Below are 24,108 nucleotides of genomic sequence, written 5' to 3' on the forward strand. Positions count from 1 at the left end.
AGGTGAAAACAAGTATCATGGTGTCCATTTGGTTCTATCATTGTGTGATCTTTTGGCTGTAGCCTTTCCTTCCCTCATCAGTTAATAACATGACTTTCTCAGTACCAGCTACTGCTTAAACAAATTTCATTCTGCAAATGAATGGAAATAAGTTTAAAATAATCTGTTACTTCTGGGGCACCTGGATGAGTGGAGCCTGCTTAAGACTCTCTCTCACTCTCTCTCTCAAAATAAATAAACATTTAATTAATTAATCTTTTACTTCTGAATCACAGAAATTTCTTTCATGCCTGGGAATCTCTTCATTCTAAAGCTGAATTCCTTAATTTTTTAATCCTATCCTAACACATGTCTGGACACTTATCAGAACTGAGCTGGACTAACACAGGAAACTCGAAGGTCTATGAATAATATTGTTAGCTTATGAGATGGGCTAACTGCTGAAAATACTTGGTAAGATGGGTTCCCCAAAGGGACCGTTAGACTGCTGAATCATGCTGAGTCATTCTCTAAGAAAGCCTCTGAAGTGATGAGAAGCAGCTGTGGGCTTGAGGTCCGCCTGTATGCCTGGGTGTTGTAAGAAAACAACCAAAGACGGGAAAGTTCTAGCTGACTGAGATGAGTGCTAATGACATGAGGAAGAGAAGAGGAAGAAGAGATAAAATCAATACCTCTCTGCAAGCCAAGACAACGCAAAAGTTTTTCAACTTACACAAAAGAATCATAAAATTAATTTATGAGAGCAGATTATAAAATAATGGCTTGTAACTTGTGGACTATGTCTGTGTTCCAGCTTTCCTCAGATAGAAGCTGGCAAATGTAACAAAAGGCCAAAGGAAAAGCGTGGGCAAGCACATTAACCAAAGAACTAACAGTGGTATCCCCTTTACACATAAGGCCATTTTCCTATCCATTTCTATTTAAGTGGATCTTTTAAGTTATTAGTTATTAGTTTGATAAAGATTTGTTTCTTAGATGTCACTCCTGGGCAGAGGGGATATGGAGTTATATTTCACTTAAGGTATTCATTTTGGAAACCAAAGCAATTCATGACTATGTAGTAAACAAACATCCAGTAAACAAATGTATCCACACATAAATATAAACTGAAATATACATTTCATGGAAACATTCTGGTATTTTCAATTCCATTCTATGTCATTGTTTTTAAGAGGTTAGTCAAGGTCCACAGATTCAAAACCAGAAAAACCACCCCAAACAGTTCAAGTTCTGTGCTTCAAGGAATAAATTTTTAAATAGTTAATTTCCATAACTTATAAACACTAGGCATTCAAAGGCTTCCATGTTAATACACTTGGAAAACTACGTAGTAACATCGAAAGCAGGAAGAAAAGAGCTCCAAACAACACACAGGTTGATCACAACTTTGTAGAAAACCAAGGCACATGAAAGAGGTCAGGACAAAACCAGAGTCTTATTAAGCTGAAGAGATTTTTAATAGAATTTCTCAGATAATTGAAGCATTTAATTACTGTTTTAATTTAAAATACCATAAGGGCACCTTGGTGGTTGAGTCGGTTAAGTGTCCAATTCTTGATTTCATCTCAGGTCAAGCTCTCACGGTTCATGGGATAGAGCCCTACATCGGGCTCTGGGCTAACAGCATGGAGTCTGCTTGATTTCTCTCTCTCCCTCTCCCACTCTGCTCCCCCTTCCTGCTGGCACATGTGTTCCCCCCCCCCCCCTCTCAAAATAAGTAAAATAAACTAGTCACAATAAGAAAGAACATAAGTGACAGTCCATAGGTGTGGAACCTTAGAATCAAAATGGTGAAGCACTCCAATCTAGTTATGGGAAGAGTAGAGAAGAGCTCAAAACTCGCATTTCCTGAGTGCTATTTACTTATATACTTCCTTGTCCGAGTGCATGGACATAGGTGACTATTCAACAATACACTCCACAGCCTTGTACTTCTACTGAATCATATTTCAACACAGTATATCAGAATGAGGATGTAGCAACTTATCAGGCAACACAGGAATTCAAAAATCTTAAGCACTCTACACCCTTCCATTCTAGCCAAAATGGCACAGCTAAAGAATGGGAAGAGGTAGGAACCTAATAATTTTCCTCCCCAACATCATTTACTGACAAGAATATCTTTTCCCCACCTCATGTTCTTGCCTCCTTTATTGTAGATTAACCATATAAGCATTATTGACCATGAAAGCATGAGCTAATTTCTGGGCTCTCTATACTGTTCCATTGATCTGTGTGTCTGTTTATGTGCCAGTATCATACTGTTTACTGTGGCTTTGTAATCGATCTTGAAGTCTGGCATTGTGATACCTGCAGCTTTGTTCTTTCTCGAGATTGCTTTTGCCATTCAGGGTCTTTTACGATTCCGTACAAATGTTAAGATTATTTGTTCTAGTTCTGTGAAAAGTGCTACTGCTATTTTGATAGGGATTACATGGAATCTGCAGATTGCCTTGAGTAGTATGGACATTTTAACAATATTAATGTTTTCACTCCATAAGTGTGTTATATCTTTCCATCTATGTCCTCTTCAATTACTTTCATCAATGCCTCATAGTGTTCTACCTAAGAGTTATTTTAATTTCATAATAGCCCTATGATGTAAGGATTGTTATTTTCAGGAAATACTGGGGCTTAAGGAAGAAAAACAACATGTGCAGGGCTCCTAGCTACAAGCAGCAGAGACTGGGGGCACCTGGCTGTCTCACTCAGTAGAGTGTGCGACTCTTGATCTCGGGTTCATGAGTTCAAGCCCCATATTGGGTGGAGAGCTTACTTTAAAAAGAAATTGAACAAGTAGCAGAGGTTGGATTTACACCCAAGATTAACTCCAACAAAGCCCGTGCCTATTTCACTATCCCAGTCTGTTTCCCTATTTAGAACAACTCACCACCAGGCTGCATAACACTTAGCAAAACGTCTGGTACCAAGTAGGCATTTAATAAATATTTACTGCATTACTATAAATACAAAAAGAGTTCATAATATTTCTTTTGGAAGGGACCAGAATGATCTAGTCTTGTGCTGAAGAAAACCAAGACCCAAAAAGGGTAAATTGGTCACAGAAGACAAATAAGAGAAGTCAGTCTCAAGGCCCAGATCCTTAGAGAACCCTTCCACCCTCCAACCTGCTTACCTGAGGGGGGACAGGCAGAGGTGGGGAGGGAAGGGAGGCTATCAGAAGTGAACAGGACATGTTCTGAGTTGGTGCCCTAGTCCACTGTTTCTCAAACTTAGATGATGATCCATAACCACCTACAGAACTAGCTAAACATACACACCTGGGTTCTTTTCAGACCTAGTGATTCAGACTCTGGCATGTAGAGCTTTAAGCTTTAGAAAGTTGTGCAGGTGATCCTAAGGCTGAGCCAAGTTTCAGAACTATTGGTCAAAGTTTCAGTCTCAGCACCACCTCTGCATATCTTTTCCAGGAAAGAAAACCCAAATGATGGATTTGTAGCCAAAGGGTAGGTTACCCCTTTCCCGCAACAAACAAGAGGCCAGGAGAGAAGAAAAGTTAGAGAAGGCAAACTGAATGATATCTCTGCTACAATTAGGATGAGTCACTCTAAGATAATGTAGAACGCTCACCTGAGCATTCTCAAACTTGTAAAAGAATTCAAGATAAAAACATCTCCTAAACAAAACTCTTTTGCTAAAATTTTAAGAACCAATCTAAAAGTTCTCTATTACGTTGGCTAGAATATCAACCTCCCCCGGGGCTTTTCGATCTCTAGCTAAACCCCAGAGGAGTTCTGGAACTATCCCAAAGACAGCTGGCAACAATTCCAACCACTCTCCCCACAGGCCTGGGCCATTGTCTTATTTATTCTCAATGTGCCCTTGCCCTTAAGTGAGCTATGTTAGCCATACCACAGACACTAAACCTGGGTTTGGAACTACACATTCACAAAAGACAGACACCATGGTCTTAGATTGCTCTCTGCAGACTCACTGCCATATTCTCACCACTGATCCAAAGCCTGGTCACTTGGGCTTGGTTCTATGGCTTCTTTGTTCTCTCTCTCCTCAGCCACCTACCATGTTCCGGGGGCAGAGCTTGGTCTACCTCAAGCAAGGGGCAAAAAAGAAATGAGGCCTGGGTGAGCAGGAGAAACAGGGCTAAGGTCCAGAAGATGGCTGTCAATACTATACATGGGAGGGGTTAGCAGTTCTAAAAATTCACAGAGCAGAATTAGAAATTGTAGAATGTTGAGTTAGAAGCTGTCTTAGAGACAAACTGTTCATGTTCTATATTATATAGACCAACATATGAAGTTCAAAGAGAAAAGACTGATATTAAAGTAATTTCAATGAAAATAAAATATTATGAAGTATGTGTCTACAGGTTTTTTAAGGGCAGCAATGGGCTGTGTAAATACATTTTGGTATATCCATACAATGAAATATTCTGAAGTCTTTAAAAAGGATATTAACAAAGAAAGATGTCCAAGCTACAATGTTGAATGTAAAAAGTAGATAACTTTGTGTTTTGAAAAAGAAAGAGACATGGACATCTATTTCTATGTGTTTACAGACCAAGAATGGTATCCAGAAGCATAGATTTCAAATTGTGTAAAGTTAATCCTGGGCATTGGGACTGCAGAATTTCACTTTTTTAAGGTCTTTGTAATGAGCCTGTACAATATTTTTATAACAAGAGAAAGGAAAAATATTTCTATGTGGGAGAGAAAAATAAACACCAGGCTTTCTATAACTACTTCCTCCTATGGGACTAACTGTCTCTTTAGGGCTTTGTTAAACACTGAAGTGAACATCAGGCATATTCATTTAATTTCTCTCTTGAGGAAACAGCTCATGGTTTTCTTACAAACTTCTCTAACAGTGATCAGAAGAGAGTCCTGTAGTCCAACACATGGAATGGACTCATTCTAATTTTCTATTTCAAAAAAGCAAACTATCAAAAATTTATTAATTACAGGGTGCCTGGGGCTCAGTTGGTTAAGCATCTGACTTGTGATTTCAGCTCAGGTCATGATTTCGAGCCCCATGTCAGGCTCTGCCACTGACAACACAGAGCCTGCTTGGGATTCTCTCTCCCTCTTTCTCTGTTCCTCCTCTGCTTGCGCATGTGCATATGCTTTCTGTCTCTCAAAATATATCAACATTTTGAAAAATTATTAATTACTCTGGATGATGGAATAGCCTGGCTTTTCCCTCCATTCCTTCCCAATGCTCATCTGGCTTTGCATCACTTCACCACCCTTGGCATGCACCTTGTATCCCAGTTCCAGCACTTACTAGGCACATGACCTTGAGCAAATTATTCTGGGCCTTAGTTTCCTCATTTGTCAAGAAGGAATGATAAACCTGATGATGCTGTTATGAAGATTAAATGATTACATGCAAAGCACTTAGAATCAGTGACTTGAACCAAGTAAGTTCTCATTAAATATAACCTTAATAGATAGTACTTATAATGTGGTAATAATTTAATATTATTATTATTATTGGGAGGCAAGAGAGTAAAAAAAGCTTAGTCCTTCTGGCTAAGTACAGCTGGTAGAGGGTTAACAGCATTGTTAATAAGGCTAAAAGGAGATTAGAGAATTACCCATGGATTTTAATTACACTTCACTCTCCAAATCCCAATGCTATAGAGAGTAAAGAGCTGAAATCCCCAAATCCCATTGGCAGGTCAATGGGAACAAACTCAGACACTGGTGAAAACATTTTTCAGGCCCATGGTGTGAAGGTTCATGGGCCAAAATTCTTTACATTGGTATTAGATTGGTACTGATATGCACAGAACCCACTGGCCAGACCACTGGGCTCCTCCAGTGACTGGTACCGGCTGCCTTCACCCTTCCACGTCCCATTAGTTTGTTTACACCTTTATTGCTGTTTTCTAAAAGCAAGGGCAGGAATGAAGCATAGTGAAAGGATAGCATTAAACATGTGTAAAGAGGGTGCCTGGGTGGCTCAGTCAAGCATCTGACTTCGGCTCAGGTCATGATCTCACGGTTCATGAGTTCGAGTCTCACATCACCCCTCCTGGGATTCTCTCTCTTTCTGCCTCTTGCTCACTTGTGCCCTCTCTCTCTTTCTCTCTCTCAAAAAAAAGAGAGAGAGAAAGAGAAACGTGTAAAGAAAACAAAGTTTGCACAGAGGTAATCTTGGGCTACCAGTATTCTCTCCCTCCAAATCTGAGTCATTATTCAGAGAACCTAAGATATTCCCTGCCCCATATGGTAATCCACCACAGAAAATCAGTGACAGATTCATTCAGATGCAAGTATATATACTGAGCACCAACAATGCAACTGACATTGTAATTAAAGCCCTTGGGGCCAAAACAGACTCAAGGACCAAAAGCCAACAGTCAAAAAATAGTTCCCCTGCTAATTAAGGAGCATATGTGTGATTGGGGAAGGGTCTTATGAAGGAGGGTTATGGAGGCAGAGTTATGGGAAACTGGAAATCTTAACAGAAACAAAAAGTAAAAAATGGGATTTAAGATTTTAAAATTGTTAAAATGACACCCAGTGCTTAGGAACATGCACACCACTGTACCATAACAGAAGAAAACCATCAGCCATACCACATATTTACAAACCTGGAAGAACAAACTCTTATTGTACTTTTTTGCTCTTGGAATAATAATGTCTTAAGGGCCCAAAAAAGTTAAGTGGAAAAAATTAATGAAAATTAATGAAAGGAGGTCTTTCCTTAATCATTTAAAAGCTCAATGACCTAGAGTTCATCACAACAATGATTAGTTTTCCTCTTTGTAGATTAGTAAAAGTAACCACCCTTAATTAAGCACTTACTGAATGCTAGATTCTGTGCCAAGTGTTTGACATATACTATCCACCCCTTTTACTCAAGAAAATTGACCTTTATGAAAGTTAATCTGATTTGCCCAAGAGTTAATACAGCTAGTAATTATCAGGTCTATATACATATGCTTCTGATCACTCACACCAAAGAAATTCAGGTATACACCACCTGAATGGTACATGGTTCATATGTAACTTGGCCACTACAATTCAGATTAGCCAAATGACATAAAATTAAATAATATATTTCTTCAAAGCACTGGCTTTACTACTAAAACCAATTGTATCCATCCATGGAAGTTTAATTTTCATGAGTCAATTATATCACCAGACTGACAGTGAATCAAAAAAAAAAAAAACAGTTAATAAAACAACCTATAATAATAAACAGCCTTGAGATATGCTGTTGGTAAAGAACAGAAAGAAATCTGCCTCGATTCCACTTGGTTTGTTTTATCTCTAATGTGGTAAATTTTATTTAATAGCAAATATTCCCAAGTTCAAGGTAGATTATTTGAAGCCTAAGTATGAAGAATACAGACCATAATGTTTATAATCCTTTTTGATACGGCAAACATATAACGTGACCATACACAGCACCCACTATGCATGAGACTACTTCTGCTGTGTTAATTTATCAGAGAGTGTGATTTAGGAACTCCTGAGAGCTCAAAAAGGTTTACTAATTTCTTATTACCTTGGTTGAGGAGAATGCCACTGCAAATCTTATTTGACACATACAGTGCATCAAATTAGAAGGAAAAAATTACGTATTTTAAGACATAAACACTAGTTTGTTTCCATGCTAATAAAAACATTTTTCTTCTTCATGGAAGAAAAGAAGGTAAGAAGCCATGGGCACTCAGAGTTACTTGTTTTCCACTGCAGAGTAGTTGTGCTCTCAAAGCAAGAGAGAGGCTCCTGTACAGAGCTAGAGAAACTAATGGAAGAAAACAGAACATATGAAAAACTCCATTTGCTTATTACGATTTATATCAAGCCAGCCTTCCTCCCCTATTCGAAAAAAAAAAAAAGAAAGAAAGAAAAAAGATATGATAGGTAGCTAGGTATGCATCCTAAATATGTAGAAACTATCTTCTAAGGTTACTATACGAGAACAACGAAAATATATCAAACTCCTTTACTCTTTAATATGGTGTTTGTTCTCCTATATAAAATGACCGACTTAATGAAATACATAAATAGGCTAAATTCACAGGCAAATACATTTTAGATGAGTCTATAAAACATCTCCAAGGGAGACTGAATAATAAAACAAAAGTAGTCATTCAGTCGTCAAATAGTTTGGTGTTTAATTACAATGATCTTATTTACCAACTTCCCACCATTTTGTTTTTTAATGCAAAATGAAATATTCAGTTACAGTCAAATATAAAACATGAGGAATGTTAAAGTGTGCAGGCCAGAGAATTCAGGCATCCCTACGACTACCCCTGGCTTTGCCCCAACAAACCCATGACCCAAGTCCAGTAACTTGTTTGTGGCCTTAGTTTCCAAATCTGTAAAGGTAGCTCTTGCCCCAGCAGCTTGATCTCTAGGACCTAAACTAGCTAACGTTTTATAACTCAAAGCTTAATGTGCTACTGGGTGTTGTATGGAAACCAATTTGACAATAAATTTCATATATTGAAAAAAAATAAAAAAATAAAAGATCATTCTTTCCCTGCTTGAAGGAAAAAAAAAAAAAGAAAAAAAAAGCTTAATGTGCTAAACTATTTGATAGTTAAAAAAAATGTATGCCTAAAGCAATAAAACAGCAGATGCAAATCCTACTGGAACAACCCTTTGTCAACAAAATGAATGGTTCTATAAATGTAATGTCTATGTCAAGTATAGTATCATCAAGTTTACCTTAGGCTCAAGTACCCTCACAACCTGGACAAGAATGATCTAAACTGACCTTTCCTAGACAAAAGAAGGCCACATCAAGATAGGCAGATAGCAGCCTCGAGTTACCTCTGACATGTAAGTGATCCCTTCACCAGATCACCTGGCATAACTCTCGGAGGCTGCAGGATAAATATAGTGGTCATGTGACTGAGAGGGGCTGATAAGCTCTACTCCCAAGAACCAGAAGAGTGTGCTAGCCACAGACCAAAGTCAGAAGAGGTTTCTACAGGCCGCACTTATATTTCAATTGCTACAAAAAGCCATTTCATGAACAATTTTTGAAACTGCTTTCCAATTCTAAATTAATTCATTGTTCCTCAAAATTAACTAATTGGTAATGTTGTCAACAGTCACCAATACCTTAGAATGTCCCATATGTATTTCTAGTTGTTTTAAATACCATAAGAGGAAATGAAGTTGGAAATGGACTCCTCATTCAGAGTCAGTCTTGAAAAAGAGAACTCCAAGATGAGTTGGATGAAGGCAGAGGACAAATAAACCACATCTCTAGGGCCCTCAAAAATAGGAAAACATTTTCATTAAAATTCACAGGGAGCATTCTAGAACAGAACATTAGGAATGAGATCTCTCCTCACGACTGCTTAAGAGCCCAGAAAGTAGATCATGAGTAAGTAATTTAAATCATTCATCTTATTTGCTCCTTAAGACCTTCCTTTCTCTATGGTACAGGCAAGGGAGATGGGGGGAACCCTAACCTAACCTAATCTAAAATTCTGGCTGTAATTGCCTACAAAAATAGTGACATGCGATTGTAAGGATATTTTATTACTTTTTTTAGTTTCTCCACAATTCCATCTTAAAATAGCTCAGCAATATTAGCAGTAATACTAAGTGAAAACTCAACCAATAAAAAGCTGATAAAACTTAAACATCTAACATCTCAGGACGCTGAAGGCAAAATTCACACAATGCCAGTAATGGAGCCAAGTGCACCGTTGGCCAGAACACCACTTGAGCTTCACACTACCCAGAGGAGTCAAAGTGTGGGCATTCACCACTCTGCTCTTCAGCACTCCAGCACAGAGCTTACAGTTGTGGAGAGAAAAGCTAGTGTAATAGGAACGTAAGCAGCTTAGGAGAAAGTGTATCTGCCCCCAAGTTCTCAAGAGTAAAAAAGAAACAAACCATAATTACAAGTTTTTTTCTGGGGGGGAAGCACCCAAGAAAACAAACACCCCCCTTACTAATGAGTCTCAGAAGAGAACCACAAGTACACATCCTCCAGCACCATTAGGGAAGCCTCACTTTGCGTCAGTGGACTTTGTTTTCCGAAACAGAAAGTGGTGCTCAACTGCCAGTCATACCAAGACAACTTCCTCCAATGCTCCTTCGGAGAACACCTCTGTTACAGGAGGCTGCCACTGCAAATCTTGAATGAGTTGATCTGAGTCCTCTGTAAACTATGCTCCCGCACTTTGTCTGCTGTGAATCATTAGCTAAGAAGAGGCAGTAGCTTTTACTTCTGGTTAACTGTATTACAACTCTTGTGGTTACTCTGACAGTGTCTTTCCCAAATATCACCCCCCCACACACCATCCCCTTTTCGATCTTACCGCATAGGAGTCACCCCCAAACATCTCCTCCTAAAGATTCTCTGCCTCCTGACACAGAACTAAAGGCAAGGCCACATTCTCTCAGGAAATGCAATTCAGTGTGCCATCCTCATAGGGGCTTGCCCTGGTAAAAGAGAGCAAGTCTCTGCAAATAACTAGTTATGTCACTGCTGTTGTAAATCAATGATACATAACAAGAGAAATAACTTGTTAGTTATTTCTAATACATTCTAACTCATGTTCCCAAAACACTGCAAATGCCTATGTGTGCAGATAGATGACTTGGTTGGGGGGGGGGGGGGGAGGGGGCAGTCCCCTATTTGAGAGAGGAAAAATACACTGCATCAAGACAGTGTATTGACTATGTCAAACTGAGAAAAGAAATAGTTTACATCAACAGTTCAATTTTCATCTCTGCATAGGGCATGGCATGTATCTGAGACAGTCGAAGAGCCACATGGAAAGCAGTGTAACATAAAACTTAAAAACATGGGCTCTGGGTTTGTTGTTAGTCAGTAAGTAAGTAAGCAAGCTCTATGCCCAATCTGGGGCTTAAACTCATGACCCACAAGATTAAGAGTCTTATGCTCTACCGATTGAGCCACCCAGGCTTCCTGGGTTTAAATACACTTTACCATCTACTAATTGTGAGACCCTGATCAAGTTACTTCTTTCTCTGTTTCCTTATCTGTAAAATGGGAACAATCATATTTACATCAGAGGGTTGCCATAAGGATTAAATGAGCTACATTTGTAAGGCACTTAAATAGGGATGTAAGTATCTATTAAATGAAGTGCTACACAGGTATTCAGCTATGCAAACAGCTAAAAGCAGTAACATTGTTTGTATTGGTGGCACAGTTTAAAATGGGCTGGTATGGGGCACCTGGGTGGCTCAGTCAGTTAAGCGGCCGACTTCGGCTCAGGTCACAATCTCGCACTCTGTGAGTTCGAGCCCTGCGTCAGGCTCTGTGCTGACAGCTCAGAGCCTGGAGCCTGTTTCAGATTCTGTGTCTCCCTCTCTCTCTGACCCTCCCCCGTTCATGCTCTGTCTCTCCCTGTCTCAAAAATAAATAAACGTTAAAAAAAAAAATTAAAAAAAAAATAATAAAATAAAATAAAATGGGCTGGTATGGAGTACTTGGGTGGCTCAGTCAGTTAAGCATCCGACTTCAGGTCAGGTCATGATCTCACAGTTTGTGGGTTTGAGCCCCACATCAGGCTCTGTGCGGACAGCTCACAGCCTGAGCCTGCTTCGGATTCTGTGTCTCACTCTCTCTCTCTCTCCCCCTCCCCTGCTCTGTGCTCTCGCTCTCGCTCTCAAAAATAAACATTAAAAAAAATTTTTTTAATGTGCTGGTGAGGACACAGGAGATAGAATCACACATCACTGAAATGGGCATGAGATTTCAAAAGTGTTGCCAAACATTAGACTGTATACAGTCATCAAAATGCTGGACTCTAAACATATTTAATCTTTTCGAGTCTGGTACTAAAATATGCCTCAAGGTGCTTTCACATTCCTGCGTAGTAGCTGAGGGTTCCAGACCAAGACTGGCCCCTGTGTGAACTTCAGAAACATACTCTACCTCTCTGTGCCTGGATCATTTGAAAACTAAAGGAATTAGGGGCACCTAGGTAGCTCAGCTCATTAGGCATCAGACTCTTGATCTCAGCTCAGGTCTTGATCTCAGAGTCATGAGTTCAAAGCCTTATGCTGGGGTTTAAAAAAAAAAAAAGAAAGAAAAGAAAACCAAAGGAATTAGATTACATGCTTGATCTCTAAGGCCCAACTCTGATAGTCCCAGGAAGGTGGTAGCCTGATCTTTATGAAAAAATGAAATAAAAATAAAAGTTAATAGACATTTTTGTGGAATTTTTTTTAAGTTGCTGAGTAGGATAGAAAGCAAACTCTCCTCCTTTCCTTTCTCTGCAGGACAAAAGCAAAAATAGAAAATAAAGTCATTAGGGGCGCCTGGGCTGCTCAGTCGGTTGAGCATCCGACTTAGGCTCAGGTCATGATCTCACAGTGTGTGGGTTCGAGCCCCACATTGGGCTCTGTGCTGACAGCTCAGAGCCTGGACCCTGTTTCAGATTCTGTGTCTCCCTCTCTCTTTGCCCCTGCCCCACTCACGCTCTGTTTCCCTCTGTCTCAAAAATAAACGTTAAAAAAATTTTTTTTTTCAAGAGGAAAGACAGTCATTAGACTTTCCCTCATAATTCCATTTGAACAAAGAAGCAGGGACAAGACTAGCACCCACTCGAGGACCCCCGGTGAGGGCTACCTTAGGTCTCTGGCAATAGACTCTGCATGTGAGGGTGCAGCATAGCACACGCTCATAGGGCGTCTTTCAGAAAGACTCTTATTTGTGCAATGCCACTAAAAGCAGGGCTGTACTGGGGCACCCGGGTGGCTCAGTCTGTTAAACATCCAACTCTTGACTTTGGCTTAGGTCATGATCCCTTGGTCATGAGATCAAGCTCTGCATCAGGCTCCGTGCTAGGTATGGAGCTTCTTTAAGATTCCCCCTGCCCCACTACTCTCCTTCTCCCTCCCTTCCTCCCTCCCTCTGCCCTCTCACCAAACAAAAGCAAGGCTGCACCATAAACAAAAGGCCATATATTACAGGATTCCATTTATATGAAAAGTCCAGAACAAGCAGATCCATAGAGACAGAAAATTGTAAGTGGTTTCTGGAGACTGGGGCATAGGAGAAATAGGGTGTGAATGCTAATGGATCCAGTTTCTTTTTGAGGGTGATGAAAATGTCCTGGAATTAGATAGCAGTGATGGTTGCACAACTTTATAAGTATACTAAACACTGAATTGTACACTTTAAAAAGGCTGCATGTGAATTATATCTTGGCAAAAAAATGGGCAGCATGGGGGTGGGTCTACCTTAATAACAGAGTTCCTACAATGCAGTGGTCTGCCTTCTCTTCTCAGGAATAGAGTGAATAAAGAGATGACAGCAATTCTGTCAATAGCTCTTGACAATGAGAAGGCTGGAATTAGATTTCAAAGTGCCTGTACAGTGTGGCCAAAAAGCCTGGAAACATACGGAAATGATGTACCAGAAAGTAAGAGTAACCAGTAGGGGGCGCCTGGATGGCTCAGCCGGTTGAGTGTCCAACTTCGGCTCAGGTCATGGTCTCGCAGTTCGTGGGTTTGAGCCCCACGTCGGGCTCTGTGCTGACAAACAGCTCGGAGCCTGGGGCCTGCTTCGGATTCTTTATCTCTCTCTCTCTCTCTCTCTCTCTCCTCCTCCCCTGCTCATGCTCTGCCACTCTCTGTCTCTCAAAAATAAACGTTAAAAAAAATTTTTTTTTAAAGAGTAACCGGTAGGAAGGGGATACCTCATAAGGCACTAACTGCCCCTCCAGGAGCCAGGCCTCCAGCTGTCTGTTCCAACATGCCACAACCTCACCTGAAGCCAGGTAATGCCAGGGTCCCACCCACAGCTTTCCCAAGGTGGTGAGTCACAGGATAAGCAATGAAGCCATATGAGCTTTTCCAAATTTTATTTCTGTGCCCTGCAGCCTCTTAGCCCAGTGCTGACCATTACATACAATCTGTGGGCCTCCCTACGATGGAGGGAGAAGAAAGGAAATAGCGGAAGCAAAAGCTGAAGGTGAGAAAGGCTGAGACTGGCAAGAGTTTTGCAGGATGGCTAATTCCTTCCAGAGATCACAGTAGCCAAATGACCTTAAAATGTAAATCATATCATGTCACCCCCTAAATTGTTTTATGTTTCTTTCTTTATTTTGAGAGCGAGCATAAGCAGGGGATAAGCAGAGAGGAGTGACAGAATCCCAAGCAGACTCTGCACCATTAGCACAGAGCCTGATGCGGGGCTCAAACTCACAAACTGCAAGGTCATTACCTGAGCAGAGATCAAGAGTTGGAAGCTTAACTGACTGAGCCACCCAGGCATCCCTCATGTCACCCCCTATTTAAAACCCATCCAAGGCAATCAGAAAACCTGCCAACTCCCTACAAACTACCAGGAATAAAAACTACACTTATTAACTGGCCACCAGCCTTGCCTGATGGCACCTGCACCTCTCTGGGTCGATCTCACCTTTCTTCCCACTCAGAGCGTCCAAGGCGCTGTTCCTGGCACATGCTGCTCCCTCGGCCTGACTCTGCTCTTGGCTGGCCTGGCACTTTCTCATTCCTCAAGCCTTAACTCAGATGGTATCTCATATAAATACGGAAAGGGGGTCCTTCCCGCAATCCCCTACCCCAGCTCCCTGTCAATTTTCTTCACAGGGCTTGCTTACCACACTGTGTCACTACTTTATTTATTGTAGTGCATGTAGGTAGACCGTTCATTCAAAGAGAATGGAGAGCATGTTGACCTCAGCCCATCGTGTATCTCAAGTGTTGCCACAGTGCCTGGCATGTGGCTGGATTTGACTTTTGCTAAATAGATGAACCCATATTGTTTAGAATAACTCTGGCTGGGGAGCACAGGGAGAATTATAAGAGGCAAGGAGAACTATTAAAGGGAAAGGGATCACAGATCACATTTTTTAAAATAATTGTTTTAAGTTTATTTTGAGAGAGACAGAGCATGAGCTGGGGAGGAGCAGAAAGAGAGGGAGAGAGAGAATCCCAAGCAGGCTCTTCAGGGTCAGCACAGAGCCCAACATGGGGCTCGAACTCACGAAACTATGAGAGCATGACCTGAGCCAAAATCAAGAGTAGGAAGCTTAACCGATTGAGCCACCCAGGTGCCCCACAACTAACACTGATTTGGGTGCCACCAATAACACCATTTTCAAGGGGTTTCTGGCAATTACACAATTACACTGCTTAAGCGATGAACAAACTTGATTAGACTAATGTTTAACATTGACTGCCTGAATTTTACTCACAGTGGGGGTCTGTGTGCTTTGTACTATGCACACAGTTCCACATCACCTTGACAAGGCAGAGGCCAGGTGGGGCCCAGGGTCAGCAGGCCATTTTTCTCTCCCTTGTACCCCATTTTCAAGTGTAACAAGCACAGATTGCTGCTGCTGTACATCACACGTTCTCAACATTGGCTGACATTAGAACCCTTTACAAATTGTAAAAGACCAACGAGCCTGAATCCCCCAAACCCAGGCTGCATCCCAGGCCAATTACACCAGAATCTCTGGAGGTTGGGACTAGGCCTCAGCACTTCTGAAGGCTCCTCAGATAACTCCAATGGGCATCTAAGGCTGAGAACCATTGTTTTAGAGAAAAGTCCAAATACCCACAGAGAGCAATCTTCACTTAATTTCCTTATGGTCAGAGAATCTTATCTTTATTTTATAGGTAAAAGAGTTGCGTCTACAAAAAGGAAGCATCCTATGAATAAATACCACTCTAGAGATGCTCATTATTTCCTGAATTTTTCATGATATTCCCTTTATTAGATTTTTAGCACTTTTCCAACCCCTAGTAAGGTGTCCTACAAATGTCACTTTACCTCAGAATATTCAAATAGAAAGGAAAGTATACTCAGTGAATAGAATTAATTCTAAAATATATAAAACCCACCCACCTGACCCACTCAGAAATATGACTGTCTCTATCATTTCACAGAATTATGAGCAATAGACAGGAGCATTTGGTTTCTTGGAGGTAAAAAGAGCCAATACTATTCAGCTGACTATGCAGAAAATGAATAAATGACTACAAACAAATGATTTTTAAAAAAAACCTGAAATTGACTTGCTTTAAAATATGACTGAAAATGAGGTTCCTGCTGGAATTAATCCACTTCAGGTCAAGGAGAAACATACTTGAATTCTGTCTGCACCTTTAGTCATGTAGAGTACCGCACATATCTGAATATACATAGCCCACCTAGAAACAGATTTTTACTTGACTAAAGCCCACATCAGCGATCTCATCACATCAACAGAAAAGGTTATGTTTCTCACAGGATTATGTACCAAATGGTACTGATGTGGAAAAGTTTTTTATCCCTCAGTATTTTCAAAAGTCTGTATTCCTTGCTAGTTCAAAATAATTCAAGTAGCTAGACAGTTACTAAAATGCCACCCAAGATTTGTTCAAAATATAATCAATAACCTCTGAACTACAAACCTGAAAAATGCTTCAAACTCTTTTTTATTAAAGAAACTCTTGGGGCACATGGGCGGCTTAGTCCATTGAGCATCTATCTGACTCTTGATTTCGGCTTAGGTCATGATCTCATGGGTTTGTGAGTTCGAGCCCCACATCAGGTTCTGTACTGATAGTGTGGAGCCTGCTTGGAATTCTGTCTCTCCTTCTCTCTGCCCCTCCCCCACTTGTTTCTCTCTCTCTCTCTCTCTCTCTCTCTCTCTCTCTCTCAAAATAAATAAACATTGAAAAAATTTAAAAGAAAAAACTCTTGCAAGTAGAATACACAATCAGAAGGGACGTACATTTATGTTATTTTGTCTGTTATCATAGACATGTGGTGCAAGCCTTTTTTGTAAGTTTATCTATTTATTTAGAGAGAAACAGTGTGCATAAGCAGGGTAGGGGCAGAGAGGGAATCCTAAGCAGGCTTTGCAAGTTCAGTATAGAGCCCAAAGCTGGGCTGGATCTCAAAAAGCCATGAGATCATGACCTGAGCCAAAATCAAGACAGAAGCTTAACCGACTGAGGTACCAAGGTGCCCACAAGCCATTTTTATAATCAGTGTTGCCTACACACTTTCTATATACACCTACACCATATTCTCAGTAGATTACATTTTTGGAAAACTTTTATTCTTATACTTTTTCTCACTGATCTGAAAGTCAAATCAGTTTTCCTGGTCTGCCCTTCACAATCTTTTGGTATACATATGCAACCTCAATGGTGCTTTAGCAGGTAATACCGGATAAGGGTAAACGCTTTTCTCAACATGACGACAGGACCTCCAAATTCATAAGCAAGTAGTATCCTAATATGGCCAGACTTCACGGAGTGCTACTAAGGATATGCACCCAACTAATACAGCAACTACTTATGTCACTTCAATTTAATTGTTCAAATCAGAACTAACTTCCAAAACATGTTTCCTTCTTTCTAGTCATATATTAAATTCTAGCCTGCCCTGTAATAGACCCAAGATGTAATACATGTGTTTATCTGTGTCTTAGCCTCCCAGCCTAAATGTTTTCCTTTATCTCTATAGGCGAGAAAAGTTGCAGAGACCAATTCAACGAAAGCAAAACCCACCAGCTTTCTCGGGTAGTGGTGTAGAGTAAAACAATTCATTTGTGGGAAAGAATTCCTATTTGAATGAATGAAAAAATAAAATTGTAGATAGAATATTTTCAAAATAACCATTGTAGGGTGAAAACCTCAAGTAGTAATAAATTCAGATACGTTTTTAAGCTTAATTATATAAATGAGTCATTTCTACAACCAAGGATCTATATTAGGAATGCATTTTATAAGGTTGTTTTTATTTTTATCCTAGGGTGTTTTCCATTTGCCTGTAAGAAGTAGCCAGTCTTTTCAAAATCATGAAAGCAAAAGTCTCCCCAGTTTCTGCATTAACATTAATTCTGAATTAGGGAAGTCCCATTTGATGGGGTTTTACTGTCTGTGCACATACATATAAGGAGAAATATCCATTTAAATAATTGTTAAGGAGAAGGAATCAGCTTTCTGTACCCAGTTAAGATCTCCCCACCAGTTAAGGCAGGACGACTTTGTTGTAACGCTTTCCATTTGTGCATCCATTAGAAGGCACCCACCCTGCCAACATAATCTGATGAAATAAGCATTTCGGCTAGTCATCAGGAGATCAGGCATCAAGTTAAGGCTCTAAAATGTGTAACCTTAAGCAGTTACTACCTTCTGGTGCACTGACCGCTCTCCCAGGAAAATGCGGATGTGTTAGTAACTAGGGCAGCCCTGGATGGGGGATGGGGAGGAAGAGGAGGAAAGGAGGGTTGAGGGGGAGCCACTTACGAGACGTAGGCCGGATAGCCAAATCCTATCAAGTTGCAGAGGAGAGAAGCTCCATAACCGAACATCAGATACAAAGCCACCAGCCCAATGACACCTGGAGACATGAAGATGAGGAGAGAAGTGGGTCTTGTGGGACAAGAAGCGCTAAGCCGGACAGCCCCCGCCCACACCGCAAGGCTTGGCCGGGTATAGGCGATCTAGAAAAACAAACCGCCGTAAGGTGGGGCCCGCGCCTTTGCGGGCTTTGCAGTGAGTCTGGGGATAACCAGGCAGCCCCTACCTTCGAGCCGTTCCTCGTGCTCTCCCTCCACAGGGCTCCCCCGCCGTACCGCGCAGTAGCCCAGGGAACCCGGCTCCACAGAGGATCCAGAGAGGCCCCGACTCCTTCGCCTGCCCGCGGCCCCTCCCCTCCCGGGGACACTCTTCTCTGTACTGAGCTCCACGGACAGTGTTAAGAGCATGCCCGCGCGCCCTCCCGCAGGAGGCCCCTGCCATCCCGAGCCTAGCCTGCGCAAGGCCTCTGGGACACGGCACTCGGCCGCGGGGACAGACACGTCAGCGCCGGCCCTCCCCGCTCCCCGGGCGCTCCGCCACCGGGCCGCGGACACAGGCCAGCACCCCCCCCCCCACCCCCCGCCGCCGCAGCCCAGGCGCCCCGGCGGGGTCTCTGGCCCCAAGCCTCCCCGGGCGGCCAGACGGCCCCGAGGATGCCTCTCGCCCCCGTCTGTCACCGACCTCCGAACCCCCTCCCGCTCGCTTCCCCTGCAGCTGGTGCAGCAGCTGCTCCCGGGGCCCAGCAGGCGGTGGCGACCCCGCACCCACCGAGGGCGATGTATCTCCTGTTCACGCCGGTCTTGGCCTCGAGCTTGGCCAAAAGGTCGGTCATGCAGTTCTTCTCCTTCAGAAACCGGTCGAATCTCTCTCGCGCGGCTGCAGACATGGCGAGGACCTTCGCACCGCCGCCCAGGCTGCTCCTAGTGCCGGGGCTGAGCGCGAAGACTGGGGCGGGGGCGGGGGCGAGGGCGGGGGCGGGAGGCGGGCGGGACCGGCGCTAGTTGACGCGGCCAGCTCCCGCGCGGCCCCTCGCCCCGCCCCGCCCGCCCCACCCGCGCTCCGCCACCAGCGCCACACCCGGCCAGCGGACCGACTTGCGCCTCCCTGGCAGTGGCAAGGGGCCCGAGCTGCAGCGGCTCCCGGCGGCGGGGCGACCGTACCCCGCGTCTAGCAGCCTTAATCCACGGAGGGTAGAGTCGGGTGAGACTCTTGCGAGCTCCTTTCGCAAATCCGATGAGTGCAAAAGCAGGTGGAAAGGGAAAGGCAGGTGCCCTTGTTGCCCCCACCCTCAGTGTAGTGGGACTGGTCTGATGTGCCTGTACTACTGTGCTAACCCTACTAAGGCATTTGAAATCTAAAAATTGAAATGTACGACCACCCTGAAAGAACTCCTGTCGGAGACATGCTTTTCCCCCCAATGCCAGAACTCAGCATAGTTTTTCTCAATAGCCTTTTTGGAAAGACTCTTGAAGAGACTTAAAACACCCTCCCCTGGGGGACACCCTTTCCAAGAAAGGACTGCACTACTTAAACCTTTTTGTGGTGGACTAGAATTTGATTAATGTCTGATATCCTGGAAACGTTTCCATCCCCACTCCCTTACCCCCCTGTCCCAGGGGAGACAGTAGTCTGCAGTTGCCTACAAGCAAAATACCGTGAGAAGGTAATTCCAAGATTTAGGGCAGGGCCTCACTTTGGGGCCTTCAGGATGTCCAGCTCCTGCTCTTCCTCCACCTGAACTTTGGCTCTTGTTATGTCTCACCATATTATTTCAGGAAACTCCTTTTGAAATTATTCTGACTCCTGTGATCTGCACACTGTGGGTAGAGCTTTCATCATTGCTTATTAAGCTTCAAAGCTCCCAGTTACTTACAGACGAGAGCCTACGGTTCCTGAGTACCTAGCACTCACTGACTCTGCACACAAACTGCCCCCTAGCGTTTCCTCTTTGTCCAACACAACCCCTCTGCTCTTTCAGATTGACTTAGCTACAGCACTGCCTTCCATTTCTGGAAAAAAAAAAAAAAAAAAGCTATCTTGCCTACTCCTGGGTTTTTCCTTTGCTTTTACTCTAATTCTACTTCCTCTTTTCTTCCCTAGAAATTCTTAGCTCAATTCTCTCAGTGCTCCTGCCACCATCCAGTCACATCAGTGAACAAAATTAAACCAAATAAAAAATTAATGGGATTATTGTGATAGCCTCCCAAATGAACTGTCCATTTCTTTTTTTTTTTTTAATTTTTTTTAACGTTTATTTATTTTTGAGACAGAGAGAGACAGAGCATGAACGGGGGAGGGGCAGAGAGAGAGGGAGACACAGAATTGGAAGCAGGCTCCAGGCCATCAGCCCAGAGCCCGACGCGGGCCCGAACTCACAGACAGCGAGATCATGACCTGAGCTGAAGTCGGCCGCTTAACCGACTGAGCCACCCAGGCGCCCCCATTTCTGTCTTTCCACCTGCAGTCAATTCTCAATGTGTCAGCCAATTGGACCTTTTAAAAAAAAATTTTTTTTTAAGTTTATTATTTTGAGAGAGACAGCATGAGTGGGACAGGGGCAAAGAGAGAGAGAGAGAGAGAGAGAGAATCCCAAGCAGGTTCCAGGCCACAAGCACAGAGCTGGATCCAGGACTCAATCCCACCGTGAGATCATTACCTGAGCAGAAACCAAGAGTCAGTCATTTAACCGACTGAGCCACCCAGATGCCCTGCCAATTGGATCTTTTTAAAATGTGGGTCAAGTGTGTTCTTTTTTTGCTCTGAACCCTCCAGGAGCTTTCCATCTGTCATAGGTGATGTAATTCATCCTGCTGTCTTCTGATTTCATCTACTGCCTGCCTCCCTGCTGTGCCTCAAACAGGCTGAACGCATTCCTTCCTTAGGCCTTTCACCCTTCTTCTAGCTCCATGGTTCTCAACTAGGGGTGATTTTGCCCCACACAGGACATGTGGCAATGTCTGAAGACATCTTTGGTTATCAAACAGATGGTCACAGCTGGGGAAGCCAGGGATACTGCTTACACATCCTACCATGTACAGGACAGCCTTCCCACAACAAGATTATCCAGGCCTCAATGTCAGTAGTACTGATATGGGGGAACCCTCCCTTATCTGGTAAGCTCCAGGTAACCACTTAACTGTCTCTTCTCACTTTTCGGGTCTTTACTCCAATGGCACGTCAGTGGGGGCTTCTCTGATCCCAAATTGCAACCCCCAATGCTCTCTAGTCCCTGGCTTGCTTTTCTCTGTACCAATTACTGTCTGGCATTCCAAATGTTGTACTTTTAAAAAAAACATATTTTTAAATGTTACTGTATTTATTTAGTTCCAATATAGTTTTATTTATTTCATTCCAATATAGTTAACGGACAGTGTTATATTTGTTTCAGGCGTACAATGTAGTGGTTCAACAATTCTATACATTACTCAGTGTTCATCAGGATAAGTGTACTCTTAATCCCTTTCACCTATTTCACCCAGCCCCCTGCCCCCCTCTCCTCTGCTAACTATCAGTTTGTTCTCTATAATTAAGAGTCTGTTCTTTTCCTTTGTTCATTTGTTTCTTAAATTCCACATATGAGTGAAATCATACAGTATTTCTTTCTTTGTCTGGCTTACTTCGTTTTACTCTGTGGATCCATACACGTTGTTGCAAATGGCAAGTGTAGAGGTCACTTTTAGGCAACAGGCTTGAGCGGTGGAAACTTAAGCAAGGCAAAAGGGCCCACAGTGATCACCAGACTAACGCACACAGGCCCATTAAGCCATAGGCCCTAAGCAACCAATGGGCTGCTTACAACCAGGCACAGTTCCTAAGATACCAAAAAAGGGGAAATTCCATACATTGCCACACTCCCTTACTCCATCCTATAACTGTAGCCCCTCACCATCTTCTCGTGACAGACAGCCTCTTCTTTGCTGTCCTGCCCGCTGCTCTTTGGCAATATATTAAGTCAACTTCTATCACCTTTATTTTGCCTTGGGTGAATTCTTTCACTGCCTGAGCCACCAGCCCCCACCCAGTGGGGAGGCCCCACAGCAAGATTTCCTTCATTTTTATTGCTGAATTAATATTCCTTTGTATTTTATATACCTTTATCTTCTTTATCAGCGGACACTTGGGCCACTTCCAGAATTTGGCAATTGTAAATAATGTCGCAATAAATACAGGAGTGCATGTATCCCTTTGAAGTGGTGTTTTGTATTTGGGGGGCAAATACCCAGAATGATGATTATTGGATCATATGGTAATTCTATTTTTAATTTTTTGAGGAACCCCCATTCTGTTTTCCACAGTGGCTGCACCAGTTTGCGTTCCTACTGACAGGGCACAAGAGCTCCTTTTTCTCCTCATCCTTGCCAATGGTTATTGTTTCTTGTGTTATTTTTGCCATTCTGACAGGTGTGAGGTGGGTGATATCTCATTGTGGTTTTGATTTGCATTTCCCTGATGAGTGATGTTGACCATCTTTTCATGTGTCTTTTTGCATTTCTGTATGTCTTCTTTGGAGAAATGCCTCTGCCTATGTTCTGCCCATTTTTTCATTGGATTATTTGGTTTTTTGGTGTTGAGTTGTATGAATTCTTTTTTTATATTTTGGATATTAGCCCTTTATTGGGTATGTCATTTGCAAATGTCTTCTCCCATTCTGTAGGTTGTCTTTTAGTTTTGTTGATTGTTTCCTTTGCTGTGCAGAAACTTTTTATTTTGATGTAGCCTCAATAGTTTTTTTTTCCTTTTGTTTCCCTTGACTCAAGAGACATATATACATATCTAGAAAAATGTTGTTACAGCCAATGTCAGAGAAATTACTGCCTGGCTCTATTCTAGAATTTTTATGGTTTCATGTCTCACATTTTGGTATTTAATTCATTTTGAGTTTATTTTTGTGTATGGTGCAAGAAAGTGGTCCAGTTTCATTTCTTTGCATGTAGCTGTCAACTTTTCCCAACACCATTTGTTGAAGAGACTGTCTTTTCCCAATTCGATATTCTTGCCTCCTTTGTTAAAGATTAATTGACCATCTAAACGTGTGTTTATTTCTGGGCTTTCTATTCTGTTCTGTTGATCTATGTGTCTATTTTTGTGCCAGTATCACGCTGTTTTAATTACTGCAGTTTTGTAGTGTAACTTGAAATCTGGAACTATGATACCACTTTTCCAAGATTGCTTTGGCTATTCAGGGTCTTTTGTGGTTCCATACAAATTTTAGGATTCTTTGTTCTAGTTCTGTGAAAAATGCTGTTGGTATTTTGATAGGGATTGCATTAAATCTGTAGATTGCTTTGGGTAGTGTGGACCTTTTAACTATATTTGTTCTTCCAACCCATGAGCATGGAATGTCTTTCTGCTTGTGCCATCTTCAATTTCTTTCATTAGTGTTTTATAGTTTTCAGAGTATAGTTCTTTGACCTCCTTGGTTAAGCTTATTCTTAGTTATAGTATTGTTTTTGGTACAATTGTAAATGGAATTGTTTTCTTAATTTTACTTTCTGCTGCTTCAATGTTAGTGTATAGAAATGTAATGAATTTCAAAAAAGAAATGTAATGAATCTCTATGCATTGATTTTGTATCCTGTGACATTACTAAACTCATTTATCAGTTCTAGTAGTTTTTTGGTGGAGTCTTAAGGGTTTTCTATATATGTTCTCAGGTCATCTGCAAACAGTAAAAGTTTTACTTCTTCCTTAACAATATGGATGCCTTTTATTCCATTTTCTTGCCTGACTGCTGTGGCTAGGACTTCCAGTACTATGTTGAATAAAAGTGATCAGAGTGGACATCGTTCCTGATACTAGGGAAGAAGCTCTCAGTTTTTCATCACCAAGTTTGCTG

At 42.1% G+C, this 24,108-nt stretch overlaps 1 protein-coding gene across 1 annotated transcript in view; it reads right to left on the reverse strand.

The window, feature by feature from the left end:
* The window catches only part of REEP5 (receptor accessory protein 5), a 39,945-nt gene extending 20,725 nt beyond the window's left edge, over window positions 1-19,220 (reverse strand). Inside the window, exons 1-2 of the mRNA XM_042945284.1 lie at window positions 19,041-19,220; window positions 18,219-18,312 (exon numbers count right to left, since the gene is read on the reverse strand). Coding sequence (XP_042801218.1) covers window positions 18,219-18,312; window positions 19,041-19,158 — 212 coding nt within the window. The 5' untranslated portion in view covers window positions 19,159-19,220. The remainder of the gene's footprint in view (window positions 1-18,218; window positions 18,313-19,040) is intronic.
* Window positions 19,221-24,108: the final 4,888 nt, after the last annotated feature.

The sequence above is a fragment of the Panthera leo genome, chromosome A1 (genome assembly GCF_018350215.1).
Source record: "Panthera leo isolate Ple1 chromosome A1, P.leo_Ple1_pat1.1, whole genome shotgun sequence".
In the NCBI taxonomy this organism is placed as follows: domain Eukaryota; kingdom Metazoa; phylum Chordata; class Mammalia; order Carnivora; family Felidae; genus Panthera; species Panthera leo.